Here is a 14,208-nt window from a genome sequence, read left to right on the forward strand (position 1 = left end):
GAGACTGGCATGGTTCAGCCAATAGGACTGGACAATAGGACAATAGGACCAATAGGGAAGGGAGAAGGGCTATTTAAAGGAACAGGTGCAAAAAAAAAAAAAAAAAAAAAGTAGTAGCCTTTTTTCACACTGAGATACAAATGATTTAAAACCAAACGGCACTCTTAACAACTGACATCACATAAGTTCTGCTGGGACAATTGTTGAGACAAATTACTAAGAAGCAAAATGAAAATACATTACTTACTGCTGTTCGTGCAACCATTTCACTAGAGCAATACCACGGTAACTCCAAGTGGCCTGTGCGCTCGAATTGGGGCTTGTGGCATCAGAGCACCATGTAAGTGGCTCGTCATACTCCCAATGACATAATGCTAGTGGCTATAGGAAAAAAAAAAACTAAAAAAAACCCCAAAAAACAAAGCTTTCCGGGTTTTGGAAAAGGGATGAAAACCACTCTGGATATCTAGAGTCCCGATTTGCACAGATTTAAGAGATTTGGGAACATACGGTCCTTTCATTCTGATCCCTGGGACTTTGATTTCAACCTCAAACAGATCTGCACCTTTATGCCTTATGCATTACATCTGATCATCATAACTGTGGGGCATGTTTTGTAAATGCAACAGCAGTCTAATTTATGCAAATGGAAGAAAATATTGAATTTGGCTTTATTTAAATTGCTCCAGTCCATGCATCCTAATTGAAGCTGCCTGGGTCAAAGTTCAGGAGGTAAAAAGCACTCATTTCAGACTCTAGGACAGAATTATAAATATATATGTTTTATCTCATGGAAAAACAACAAATTAATTTGCTTACTCACTGCATTTTAGAAGATTGTATTAAAGAAACCTGGTATCATATAGTATCAGTTAATCTCACATATAATTTAGATACAATCTAAGAGTTAGATTAATGCATCACTTACACTAAATACTCGAGTCGTCTGTACAACAAAGAAATGTGATGATACATTAAACAGTTTACAGTATTTAACCAATGAAAGAACAGGAATCATTGTTAGACTTCCTCTCTTCTTTTGTAGGGAGGATGTTCCAACTTACTGAGAAACCAACTCCAAGGTGATGTTTAAGCTGAATGAAAAATAATAAATGTATATAAATAATACATCTGGAACATGGTGAGACAGAAGACTTGCAGGGAACTTACCACTTTTAGGAAATTGTTTTGAACAACAGGATCAGACATTTCAGCCTTTGTTTGGAGACTTACTTTAATATTGGTTGTGGTTTTTAAATCTAGAAAAGAAAATAAATAAATAAAAAGCAGAATGACAAAATATTGTAATAATATTTATTGGGTTATTTGTGCTGCATTATGTAGATATATGGGGTCTATATTTGCACTGTTTATGGATTCATTCTTCAGCATAGGCCCATATTTTGCTTGGACTCACTATTTGATTAAAGACGGAGTATCACACTTCTATGAGGTATGTTACATTTTATTGTTTTGAAAATGTTCTATTAGACAACAACATATTAACATATATGTGCCATTTTAGATTCAATTTTGTTTTCAATGCTCTGAATCCCCCTCCCTCTATTGCAGTTTAACAGGGCTGGGGATGTCAGCACAGACACTGATATTACCTTTTCTTATTGTACTATTATTATGAATGGCAGTGCATTGTATCTGAGTTTGTAGTATTTCAAATCATATATTTTGGGGGAAATTATCTGATCTATATTCCCCAAAAAGTCAGCACAAGTATTGGACATGAACAAAAAAGCAACATATTGGTCTATCTCCAATCTTAAATATACCTTTTCGGCAGACAAATGTCCTCAGAAGATCACAGCGGATATCGTACCACAAGCTTGAAACCTGCACAGCACATGATTCAGAGTCTCCATTATTGTTGGGTTCCCCTGATGCCCATTTCGTGTATGTACTAGGGCTGCCGTTGGACCACCTCCAAGGGACTCGGTACAGGCCGATCCACACATAGGCTGTTGTAGATGGAAGAAGGTTAGTCACAGCTTGGTTTTCAGCAGAGCTCTCGATCATGGCCAGGTCGTGATGGTTCTGTCTGCAGTAGGACTGGGCATTGGTCCAGGTCATTGGAGTAGTGATCAGAATGTAGTCTTTAAGGCCTGATGGTTGAACTGGATTAACAAAGAATGAAAACATAAATAACTTTATTAAAGTCTTTTTACTATTATTATTATTATTATCTTTCATAAGACTCTATATTCCAATGACCGCAGACAGATTTGTATAAAACCCCCTGTGGTGATCGCCCTTTGGATTGTTCCATGTTCCCCCTAGTGACTGCAATAATGGTCCAGTACACTTTGCTAGGGCGTGTTTTGTCTAATACTGCTCAGTGTATGTCAAGAGGTTGTTTCGCGTGCATTGTGTTGGACATGTATTTCTGTTTGTAATATGTGTACCATCATTATGTGTATTTGTTCAGGCATCAAATGTAGCTTTAAGTTCAGTTTGTGCAGTCACGAGGCATCATAACGGCACGTGTTTCCCATAAATATATTCTTGTGTGTAATTTACTGTATGCCTTGTGTTTACCTGTATATTTAGTTATGAGAGTAGAAGCTTATTATTTACCTTTATATCGTTCCCTTATTCTCTTAATTAGTCTGTTTTTTCCTTTGTCCAAACACCTCAGTTACATAATTTGTCAGCACTGTTCAGTCACTTATCACCCTTGTTACAGTCTTGTTAATTACCCATTTATTTTCCTGTATTATACTTGACTTTAATTATTTCCTTTTTGCGTTTTTTTACAGAAACCACACACACCCATACATGTACCAACACATGTAAACACCAGCTGCTACTGTTCAACTGTCACATTCGGATTCATTACAGTTCATTATCAACCTATCAAGTCTCCTGTGCTGTACTTTTGTAGTAGCAGTGCAATTTGTGCTTCAAATACAAAAAAATATAATGACACAACATAAACACTGCTCTGAAGTGAGGGATATAATTTTATGTGAAACCTGCAGTTTATGTCATATCCAGGGTGCAGTGTTAACAGAATTTGGTTCTATTTTTCCCAAATTGTGTGCTTTGTTTTGAAAAATATCGTTTTTTTATCAAGAATAGTGTCTAATTCCATCATAAGGACTTAGTTGTTAAGTGTGATGTCACTTTTGGGTCCATCAGATAATGCATGCGTCCAAATTTTGGATTTCCAGTCTCCGCGCAATGCATACTGGGAAAGATCCTCCAAAAACATGAGCATCAAACTGCCATGTTTGAGTGGGATGTCTATTGTCAAAGCCAGTCTTTCCAAGTCTTTTGAACTATATGACAGGTTCTGATATCATCATATTTTAGTTATGGGATTTGGACATCGTAATTGTGTGGTTGTTGAATGTCCTAACAGCGGAAAATGACTCGAGAAACCATCCCAAGTTTGCAGTGAACATTTTGTATGTGGAGCGCCATCAAAGCAAAATCCCGATCCCTCGCTCAACCTTGGTTATGAATTTAAAAAGTGAACGTCAAAGTGAAATTCACCAGGAAACACCTTCCACAGCAAAGTGACCAAGACGAGATGTTGCTGTAAAGCCACAAGAACAAGAAAGTGTGAGCTCAGCCTGTTTGTCTTCTGCACCTCTCGCTTAACAAACAGGATTTTGCTTTGATGGCGCTCCACATACAAAATGTCCGCCTCAAACTCGGGATGATTTATTTTTTGTCCTTCCTGCGTATCAGTCCTGCCCATCGCCTTCGCCTTTCACTATTTTTCAATTACGTTGGGAAGAGAAACAGTTTGAACAGAGGTTTGCATTCACACAGATCTGATTCCCTTTTGCAGTTATGGAGTTCGCAAAATTCGGAAGCCCATTTCTCGAGCCATTTGTTAGGACATCCAACAACCACACAATTACGATGTCCGAATCCCATAACTAAAATATGACAATGTTAGAACCAGAAACAAAAGCGATATGGTTCAAAAGACTAGAAAAGACAGACGCATCCCACTGGGAAATCAAACATGGCGGTTTGATGATCACTTTTTCAGATGACCCGTTCCCAGTATGCATTCCGCGATGACTGGAAGTCTGGAATTTGGGATGCATGTATAGAAGACAATGTTTATAGTTTCCTCTTTTTTTTTTTTTTTTTTTAGCAACAACACATCTCACGTTATAACAAGATTGCAGTAATTTAATAAAGCTAACAAGGTTATAAGGTCATAAGTGAGATATACACACTTGTAATCCTATAGTATTACCTACGTTATTTACATATACGATACAATTGGCAGCTAAACATACTCTTTTGAAAGGTAATTATTATTTTTTTGTTTCTATGTATTTTTGAGCTAGATTTAGAGCAGATAATGATGACACTCGACAATGACACTCGACCTGAGTTTGCTTAAGAGGAGGAGAACACAGAGTTGGAGACAAATAGGACCAATAGAGCCTGAATGTGAGCACAGTTACTCTCCTGTGGCCCAAATAATTATTATTTATGTATTTATTTATGTTTGTAGTTGAGTTGTTTATATATATTAGAGACCTGGTAAATTTATTTAGCATACAGCATTTGTTGGGCCTACAAAGGCTGCTCAAAATGGCCAAAAACTCTGGCAGGGTAGGTGGTGGTAGGCAGTGCTTTTACAAGAACAGGGATGAAAGAGTCAAGTCATTACATTTTTAACAACATCATTGCAGTTGTGAGGTTAGCTTATTTAACATAAACATAGACCTTCTAAATGTGATCTGGAGCATTCATTAGCACCTTACCTGTGTAACAAAAGAATTTGTATGAGCTAGTACAGCTCATATCCCTCCATAGACCATTTTGTATGAAAATACACAATTCTTTTCCAGCATAATTATTTGGGTCACCAGGCGCCCAGTTCTGGTAGCCTCCAGGACTGGTGGTCCCAGTGGAAGACCATCTCCAAGAGTTTGAGTCAGACGTCATCACCCCTTTCCATGAAGCAGGGTCATCGAATAATCCGATCCAGGCCTTGGCTCCATCAGGTATTTGTAACTTGTTCACATCCTCTTCATTTTCTAATGTGGCTAGATCAGCGTAGTGCTCTCTGCAGTACTGCCGTGCTCCTTCCCAACTCAGTTGTAAGTTGACATATTGGTACTCAATCTGACATTGAACAAGAATGCCTCCTGATATTTTGGAACAAGCAAGAGTAAAATGTAGATTAGAATAGCAGGGATTCAGAACACAGCATTCAGTAAAGCTTTTTTTTTCCCTTTAATGATACTAATTCTGTGACTTTAGGCATCTGAAAATATTAACCAATACTAGTTTATGGACTAAGTTGACTCAGAACACAGTCAATTTATAACAGAATTGATCGAACATAACAATGTTGTAAAAGTGTCTTTTAAAAGGTCAACTCTTACAGAGATAAAACATGTTTGTGACATTTCAGAGACTGTATTATTTAAATACAACTATATTATGTTGTGTAACTTCAGAAACTTTTGTTCTGTCGACTATATTTCTCACGTTTCATTCATCATTGGTTATTTTCTAAATTACAGTGTAGTTTGCTGTCACAGTCTAAATTTCATATGAATATGAATAATGTAATAATTAAGGCTTATAATTATAACTTTATTGTGACAGGATCTTAAGGATGCAACAATACAGTTTCGATACAATTCAGTACATATCACATATACATTTTAACATATCAGAAAAACGAACAAAAACATAACATTCATATCAATCCCCCTGTCTCTTCACTGTTCAGCTATACCAGAGTTAAGCCAAGTTTTTTTATGTGTCCACTGAAGTATGGCACAGTTACTACATGTGGAGACTGAACCACATCTATGAGTTATTTGATTTTGTCGTGAGTATTTCTGTATTGTGACCAACTATTGGACCCTAACCCAGTTTGAGAACCACTGCTCTACAGCAGTTTTCACTCTGACTGACTTCTTTTGAAAGTTAGTTGTCTATTACTGATGTAGACAATACATTAAATAAATCAAAAACATGTCCAACCAAGCCACCTACCGCAGATCAAGAGTGCCCAAGTCTCCTTGCGAGGCATTACAGACAACCCTGTCTTCAGTTGAGGAACAAGTTGTGAGACAAGGAGTTGTATGTTACATCTTTTAACGATAATGATTTGAGCAATGTCCAAAGTATGCAAATATGGAACTTTACATTTTCCCTATTCAAATGATTAAAGCATGTCTCTGTGCTTCTGAGGAACTTCCAAAGAAAAAGTAATTCAAATGTGTATTCAGTGCACTTTTGAATGCAGTGGCCCCTCCTTGAACCGTCACCTTATTGTGGTGGAGGGGTTTAAGTGCCCGAATGATCCCAGGAGCTATGTTGTCGGGGGCTTCATGTCCCTGGTAGGGTCACCCAAGGCAAACAGGTCCTGGTGGACGGGTCAGACGAAGAACAGTTCACAAGCGCCATCTGATGAGTTCAACTCAGAGGCCAGCTATGGAATGGTGTTACCGGGGCCCCACCCTGGAGCCAGGCCTAGGGTGGGAGCTCCACGGTGAGCGTCTGGTGGCCGGGTCTTTCCCCACTGGGCCCGGCTGGGCTCAGGCACAAGGAGCAACATGGGGCCGCCCTTCCATGGGTCCACCACCTGTGGGAGGAGCCATATGGGGCCGGTGCAAGTAGATCTGAGTGGCAGTCGAAGGCGGGGACCTCGACAACCGGATCTCTGGACATGGAGACTAGCTCTGGGGAATGTCACCTCGCTGGGGGGGAGCCTGAGCTCCTTGTTGTGCGTTACTGACTAGATATAGTCGGCCTCACCTCCACGCACAGATTGGGCTCTGGAACCCAACTCCTTGAGAGTGTCTGGACTTTCTATCTCTCTGGCGTTGGCCGCGGGGAGCAGAGGTGGTGTGGGCCCCACAGCTCAGCCGCTGTGTGTTAGAACGAGAGGGTCGCGTCCCTGCGCCTTCAGGTCGGGGACAAGTCTCTCACTGTGGTGTCGGCCTACGGGCTGAACAGCAGTGCAGAGTACCCGGCCTTCTTGGAGTCCTTGGGAGGATTACTAGTCAGTGCACCGACCGGGGACTCCGTTGTTCTCCTGGGGGACTTAAATGCCCATGTGGGCAACGACTGTACCCGAGTGGTGTTCTGTTGGACATCTGTGCTAGTCACAGTTTGTCCATAAGAAACACCGTGTTCGAGCACAAGGGTGTCCATAAGTGCAGGAGGCACCAGGATGTCCTAGGCCGGAGGTCGATGATCGACTTGTCATGTCATGTCATCTGACCTCCTCTTGAACACTCAGGTGAAGAGAGGGGCAGAGCTGTCAACTGATCACCACCTGGTTGTGAGTTCAGTTCGCTGGTGGAGGAGGAAGCCGGAAAGACCTGGAAGGCCCAAGTGTGTAGTGAGGGTCTGTTGGGAACGTCTGGCAGAGCCCTCGGTTAGAGGGACATTCAAATCGCACAGCCCTCCCAGATTCCGGGGGAGGCTGGGGACATGGAGTCCTGAGTGGGCTTTGTTCTTGGCCTCTATTTTCAATGCTGCCGCTCGTAGCTGTGGTCGTAAGGTCTGTGGTGCCTGTCGCGGCAGCAATCCCCGAACCCGGTGGTGGACACCGGAAGTAAGGGATGCCATCAGGAGAAGGAGTCTTATCGGACCTTGTTGGCTCATGGGACTCCTGAGGCAGCTGATGGGTACCGACGGGCCAAGCGTGCTGCAGCTTGTGCGGTTGTGGAGGCAAAAACTGGGAAGCTGGGAGGAGTTTGGGGAGGCCATGGGGGAGGAGTATCGGACGGCCCCAAAGAGATTTTGGTAAACTGTCCGGTGCCTCAGGAGGGGGAAGCAGTCCCTTCACCAACACTGTTTACAGTGCGGGGGGAGAGCTGTTGACCTCGACTGGGGACGTTGTCCGGCGGTGGAAGGAATACTTTGAGGATCTCAATCCCACCGTCACGTCTTCCAAGGAGGAAGACGAGGCTGGGGACTCGGAGGCGGAATAATCCATCACCCTGGCTGAAGTCACTGAGGTGGTTGGCAAGCTCCTTGGTGGCAAGGCTCTGGGGGTGGATGAGATCCGTCCTGAGTATCTTACGTCTCTGGATGTTGTGGGGCTGTCTTGGCTGACACGCCTCTTCAACATTACGTGGCGGTCGGGTACAGTGCGTCTGGACTGGCACACCGGGGTGGTGGTCCCTCTGTATAAGAAGGGGGACCGGAGGGTGTGTTCCAACTATAGGGGAATCACACTCCTCAGCCTCCCTGGTAAGGTCTATGCCAGGGTACTGGAGAGGAGAATCCGGCCGATAGTTGAACCTTGGATCCAGGAAGAGCAGTGTGGTTTTCGTCCTGGCCGTGGAACACTGGACCAGGTCTATACTCTCCATCAGGTGCTCGAGGGTTCATGGGAGTTTGCCCAACCCGTTCACATGTGTGATATGTGCTCTGGAGAAGGCTTTAGACAGTGTCCCTCGTGGTGTCCTGTGGGGGGTGCTCTGGAAGTATGGGGTCCGGGGCCCTTTGCTAAGGGCTGTCCGGTCCCTGTATGACCGGAGCAGGAGCTGTGTTCGCATTGCCGGCAGTAAGTCAGACCTGTTCGCGGTGCATGTTGGACTCCGCCAGGGCTGCCCTTTGTCACCGGTTCTGTTCATTGTATTTATGGACAGAATTTCTAGGTGCAGTCAAGAGCCGGAGGGGGTCCGGTTTGGGGACCACAGGATTTCATCTCTGCTGTTTGCAGATGATGTTGTTCTGTTGGCTCCATCAAGCCAGGACCTGTAATCTGCACTGGGGCGGTTTGCAGCCGAGTGTGAAGCGGCTGGGATGAGGATCGGCTCATCTAAGACCGAGGCCATGGTTCTCGACCGGAAAAAGGTGGCTTGCCCTCTCCGGGTGGGTGGAGAGTCCTTGCCTCAAGTGGAGGAGTTCAAGTATCTTGGGGTCTTGTTCACGAGTGAGGGGAGGACAGAGCGTGAGATTGAGAGGCGGATCGGTGCAGCGTCAGTAGTGATGCGGTCGCTGTATCGGACAGTTGTGGTGAAGAGGGAGCTGAGCCGAAAGGCGAAGCTCTCAGTTTACCGGTCAATCTTCGTTCCTACCCTCACCTATGGTCATGAACTCTGGGTAATGACCGAAAGGACGAGATTGCGGATACAAGCGCTCGAAATGAGTGTCCTTCACAGGGTGGCTGGGCGCTCCCTTAGAGATAGGGTGAGGAGCTCAGAGTAGAGCCGCTGCTCCTCCACGTTGAGAGGAGCCAGCTGAGGTGGCTCAGGCATCTGTTCTGGATGCCTCCTGGGCGCCTCCTTCGGGAGGTGTTCTGGGCATGTTCCACCAGGAGGAGGCCCCGGGGAAGACCCAGGACACACTGGAGGGACAATGTCTCTCGGCTGGCCTGGGAACGCCTCGGGGTCCCCCGGAGGAGCTGGAGGACGTGTCTGGGGTGAGGGAAGTCTGGGAGTCCCTGCTTAGGCCGCTGCCCCCGCGACTTGGCCCCGGATATGCGGAAGAAAATGATTGGATGAATGCAGTGGTGGCTGTCTCATTGTTGCCATTCTAATGCACCTGTTCATTTCCACTAAAAAAGGTGGCATCCTTTTGTTCCTAGGATGTTGCCCTGTCCAGATTTATAATCTAATAATGACAAGGCGTAGGTTTAGTCCTGGTTTAATCCTGGACAATAGGGCTCACCCCAATTCATCTCGGGCACAGCTGGAATGTTAATGGGTCTGGGCAGGTGCAGATTTAACTTTGACATAATCACGGGTTAACGGGCGGGTGCGGTGCTGTACTGCGCAGGTGGGTGCGGGTCTCCAAACATGGACCTGTGCAGGACTCTGACTCCTTGATCCTCCATCTTTCAACAGTCAATCAAATGTGTCATACTGGTGTCCCGAAGAAAACCACGGAAGGAAAGAGTAAACCCGAGGAAGATTTTGTGAGCACACATCAGATACAAAAATCAGACTTGTCTCAGTGACGAGTTTATATCTTCTTTCTTCTCCCTGTGTCTCCTCTGTGGGCGGGACTTCCTCACCTATTTCCTGCAGAATTGAGGAGAGAAACCAAGGAGAAGGAAGTGAGGAAAGATCAATGAGACGCGGCCAATGCTGCTGTTGAGTAAGAAAGCTCTGTAATAAACCTCAGACTGTACAATTTGTTACATCCATCCATCGGCCATTTGAAAAGCTGCTTGGATGAGCAGCAAAACATATTCACTTGAAAAGCTTTTGACCAGTTGATAGAATAGAATTTTTTCTTTTGCTATTTGTTAGTCTTGTTAAATGACATGTGACTATGTTTTCACTGTTGGTTTTAATAAAGGATGTATCCAGTCCTTGAAATTCTTTACTCTTTTTTTTTGTTTGTTTTGTTTACTTTTTACTTCTGCCTCATTAGTGGGCATCAAGATTAGCTTTTTTTTTTTTTTTTTTTTTTTTTTTTTGTGGTTTTTTGAAGCAATTTTGGAATACTTTTTTTTTTTTTTTTTTATGTCAATATTACATAGAACATCTCTTTACAATTTGCATGTTGTCATATCTCTCTCTCAGAAATGTCATGTTATTTTGTGACTCAAAAGGAAAATAAATCGCAAGATGAAGACATTATATCAGAACTCAAACTTACCTGGCCACTTGTTTGTCTTTGCTTTAGAAACACATTATAATTTGTTTCAAGTTGAAGGTGATGCTTGTAATGTACCATTTTACCAGCAGGTGGTGCCAATGGGACGCCCCCTCTGTCATCAAAGAAGACTCTTTATNGGCATTGGTCCAGGTCATTGAGTAGTGATCAGAATGTAGTCTTTAAGGCCTGATGGTTGAACTGGATTAACAAAGAATGAAAACATAAATAACTTTATTAAAGTCTTTTTACTATTATTATTATTATTATCTTTCATAAGACTCTATATTCCAATGATTTGTATAAAACCCCCTGTGGTGATCGCCCTTTGGATTGTTCCATGTTCCCCCTAGTGACTGCAATAATGGTCCAGTACACTTTGCTAGGGTGTGTTTTGTCTAATACTGCTCAGTGTATGTCAAGAGGTTGTTTCGCGTGCATTGTGTTGGACATGTATTTCTGTTTGTAATATGTGTACCATCATTATGTGTATTTGCTCAGGCATCAAATGTAGCTTTAAGTTCAGTTTGTGCAGTCACGAGGCATCATAACGGCACGTGTTTCCCATAAATATATTCTTGTGTGTAATTTACTGTATGCCTTGTGTTTACCTGTATATTTAGTTATGAGAGTAGAAGCTTATTATTTACCTTTATATCGTTCCCTTATTCTCTTAATTAGTCTGTTTTTTCCTTTGTCCAAACACCTCAGTTACATAATTTGTCAGCACTGTTCAGTCACTTATCACCCTTGTTACAGTCTTGTTAATTACCCATTTATTTTCCTGTATTATACTTGACTTTAATTATTTCCTTTTTGCGTTTTTTTACAGAAACCACACACACCCATACATGTACCAACACATGTAAACACCAGCTGCTACTGTTCAACTGTCACATTCGGATTCATTACAGTTCATTATCAACCTATCAAGTCTCCTGTACTGTACTTTTGTAGTAGCAGTGCAATTTGTGCTTCAAATACAAAAAATATAATGACACAACATAAACACTGCTCTGAAGTGAGGGATATAATTTTATGTGAAACCTGCAGTTTATGTCATATCCAGGGTGCAGTGTTAACAGAATTTGGTTCTATTTTTCCCAAATTGTGTGCTTTGTTTTGAAAAATATCGTTTTTTTTATCAAGAATAGTGTCTAATTCCATCATAAGGACTTAGTTGTTAAGTGTGATGTCACTTTTGGGTCCATCAGATAATGCATGCGTCCAAATTTTGGATTTCCAGTCTCCGCGCAATGCATACTGGGAAAGATCCTCCAAAAACATGAGCATCAAACTGCCATGTTTGAGTGGGATGTCTATTGTCAAAGCCAGTCTTTCCAAGTCTTTTGAACTATATGACAGGTTCTGATATCATCATATTTTAGTTATGGGATTTGGACATCGTAATTGTGTGGTTGTTGAATGTCCTAACAGTGGAAAATGACTCGAGAAACCATCCCGAGTTTGCAGTGAACATTTTGTATGTGGAGCGCCATCAAAGCAAAATCCCGATCCCTCGCTCAACCTTGGTTATGCGTTTAAAAAGTGAACGTCAAAGTGAAATTCACCAGGTGTTCGCCAAGAAACACCTTCCACAGCAAAGCGACCAAGACGTGATGTTGCTGTAAAGCCACAAGAACAAGAAAGTGTGAGCTCAGCCTGTTTGTCTTCTGCACCTCTCGCTTAACAAACGGGATTTTGCTTTGATGGCGCACCACATACAAAATGTCCTCCTCAAACTCGGGATGATTTCTTTTTTGTCCTTCCTGCGTATCAGTCCTGCCCATCGCCTTTGCCTTTCACTATTTTTCAATTCCGTTGGGAAGACAAACAGTTTGAACAGAGGTTTGCATTCACACAGATCTGATTCCCTTTTGCAGTTATGGAGTTCGCAAACTTCGGAAGCCCATTTCTCAAGCCATTTGTTAGGACATCCAACAACCACACAATTACGATGTCCGAATCCCATAACTAAAATATGACAATGTTAGAACCAGAAACAAAAGCGATATGGTTCAAAAGACTAGAAAAGACAGACGCATCCCACTGGGAAATTAAACATGGCGGTTTGATGATCACTTTTTCAGATGACCCGTTCCCAGTATGCATTCCGCGATGACTGGAAGTCTGGAATTTGGGATGCATGTATAGAAGACAATGTTTATAGTTTCCTCTTTTTTTTTTTTTTTTTAGCAACAACACGTTATAACAAGATTGCAGTAATTTAAAGCTAACAAGGTTATAAGGTCATAAGTGAGATATACACACTTGTAATCCTATAGTATTACCTACGTTATTTACATATACGATACAATTGGCAGCTGAACATACTCTTTTGAAAGGTAATTATTATTTTTTTGTTTCTATGTATTTTTGAGCTAGATTTAGAGCAGATAATGATGACACTCGACAATGATGACACTCGACCTGAGTTTGCTTAAGAGGAGGAGAACACAGAGTTGGAGACAAATAGGACCAATAGAGCCTGAATGTGAGCACAGTTACTCTCCTGTGGCCCAAATAATTATTACTATGTATTTATGTATTTATTTATGTTTGTAGTTGAGTTGTTTATATATATTAGAGACCTGGTAAATTTATTTAGCATACAGCATTTGTTGGGCCTACAAAGGCTGCTCAAAATGGCCAAAAACTCTGGCAGGGTAGGTGGTGGTAGGCAGTGCTTTTTACAAGAACAGGGATGAAAGAGTCAAGTCATTACATTTTTAACAACATCATTGCAGTTGTGAGGTTAGCTTATTTAACATAAACATAGACCTTCTAAATGTGATCTGGAGCATTCATTAGCACCAACCTTACCTGTGTAACAAAAGAATTTGTATGAGCTAGTACAGCTCATATCCCTCCATAGACCATTTTGTATGAAAATACACAATTCTTTTCCACCATAATTAGTTGGGTCACCAGGCGCCCAGTTCTGGTAGCCTCCAGGACTGGTGGTCTCAGTGGAAGACCATCTCCAAGAGTTTGAGTCAGACGTCATCACCCCTTTCCATGAAGCAGGGTCATCGAATAATCCGATCCAGGCCTCGGATCCATCAGGTATTTGTAACTTGTTCACATCCTCTTCATTTTCTAATGTGGCTAGATCAGCGTAGTGCTCTCTGCAGTACTGCCGTGCTCCTTCCCAACTCAGTTGTAAGTTGACATATTGGTACTCAATCTGACATTGAACAAGAATGCCTCCTGATATTTTGGAACAAGCAAGAGTAAAATGTAGATTAGAATAGCAGGGATTCAGAACACAGCATTCAGTAAAGCTTTTTTTTCCCTTTAATGATACTAATTCTGTGACTTTAGGCATCTGAAAATATTAACCAATACTAGTTTATGGACTAAGTTGACTCAGAACACAGTCAATTTATAACAGAATTGATCAAACATAACAATGTTGTAAAAGTGTCTTTTAAATGGTCAACTCTTACAGAGATAAAACATGTTTGTGACATTTCAGAGACTGTATTATTTAAATACAACTATATTATGTTGTGTAACTTCAGAAACTTTTGTTCTGTCGACTATATTTCTCACGTTTCATTCATCATTGGTTATTTTCTAAATTACAGTGTAGTTTGCTGTCACAGTCTAAATTTCATATGAATAATGTAATAATTAAGG

The 14,208-nt window shown here is 42.1% G+C and overlaps 1 protein-coding gene across 1 annotated transcript; it reads right to left on the minus strand.

Annotated features, from left to right (window-relative positions):
- Positions 1–243: 243 nt before the first annotated feature.
- LOC129412308 (C-type mannose receptor 2-like) lies at positions 244–14,002 on the minus strand. The gene is made up of 7 exons (XM_055165679.1): positions 13,495–14,002; positions 13,385–13,389; positions 5,998–6,049; positions 4,749–5,135; positions 1,788–2,129; positions 1,171–1,259; positions 244–381 (listed from the first exon to the last, which is right to left on the minus strand). Exons 1-7 carry the CDS (start codon positions 13,892–13,894, stop codon positions 244–246), a joined length of 1,413 nt encoding a protein of 470 aa, XP_055021654.1. The 5' UTR covers positions 13,895–14,002.
- Positions 14,003–14,208: the final 206 nt, after the last annotated feature.

The sequence above is a fragment of the Boleophthalmus pectinirostris genome, unplaced genomic scaffold (genome assembly GCF_026225935.1).
Source record: "Boleophthalmus pectinirostris isolate CB_2022bp ecotype Guang Dong unplaced genomic scaffold, ASM2622593v1 HiC_scaffold_8, whole genome shotgun sequence".
Lineage (NCBI taxonomy): Eukaryota > Metazoa > Chordata > Actinopteri > Gobiiformes > Gobiidae > Boleophthalmus > Boleophthalmus pectinirostris.

Bases quoted from the DNA above. Each gene is read 5' to 3' on its own strand.
- LOC129412308 (XM_055165679.1), bottom strand. From the start codon at position 13,894: ATGCCTAAAGTCACAGAATTAGTATCATTAAAGGGAAAAAAAAGCTTT. The intron at 2,130-4,748 runs GTAAGGTGCTAA...TTGTTAATCCAG, and splicing joins CAAATTCTTTTGTTACACAG to TTCAACCATCAGGCCTTAAA. The intron at 1,260-1,787 runs GTATATTTAAGA...TTTCTTTTCTAG, and splicing joins GACATTTGTCTGCCGAAAAG to ATTTAAAAACCACAACCAAT.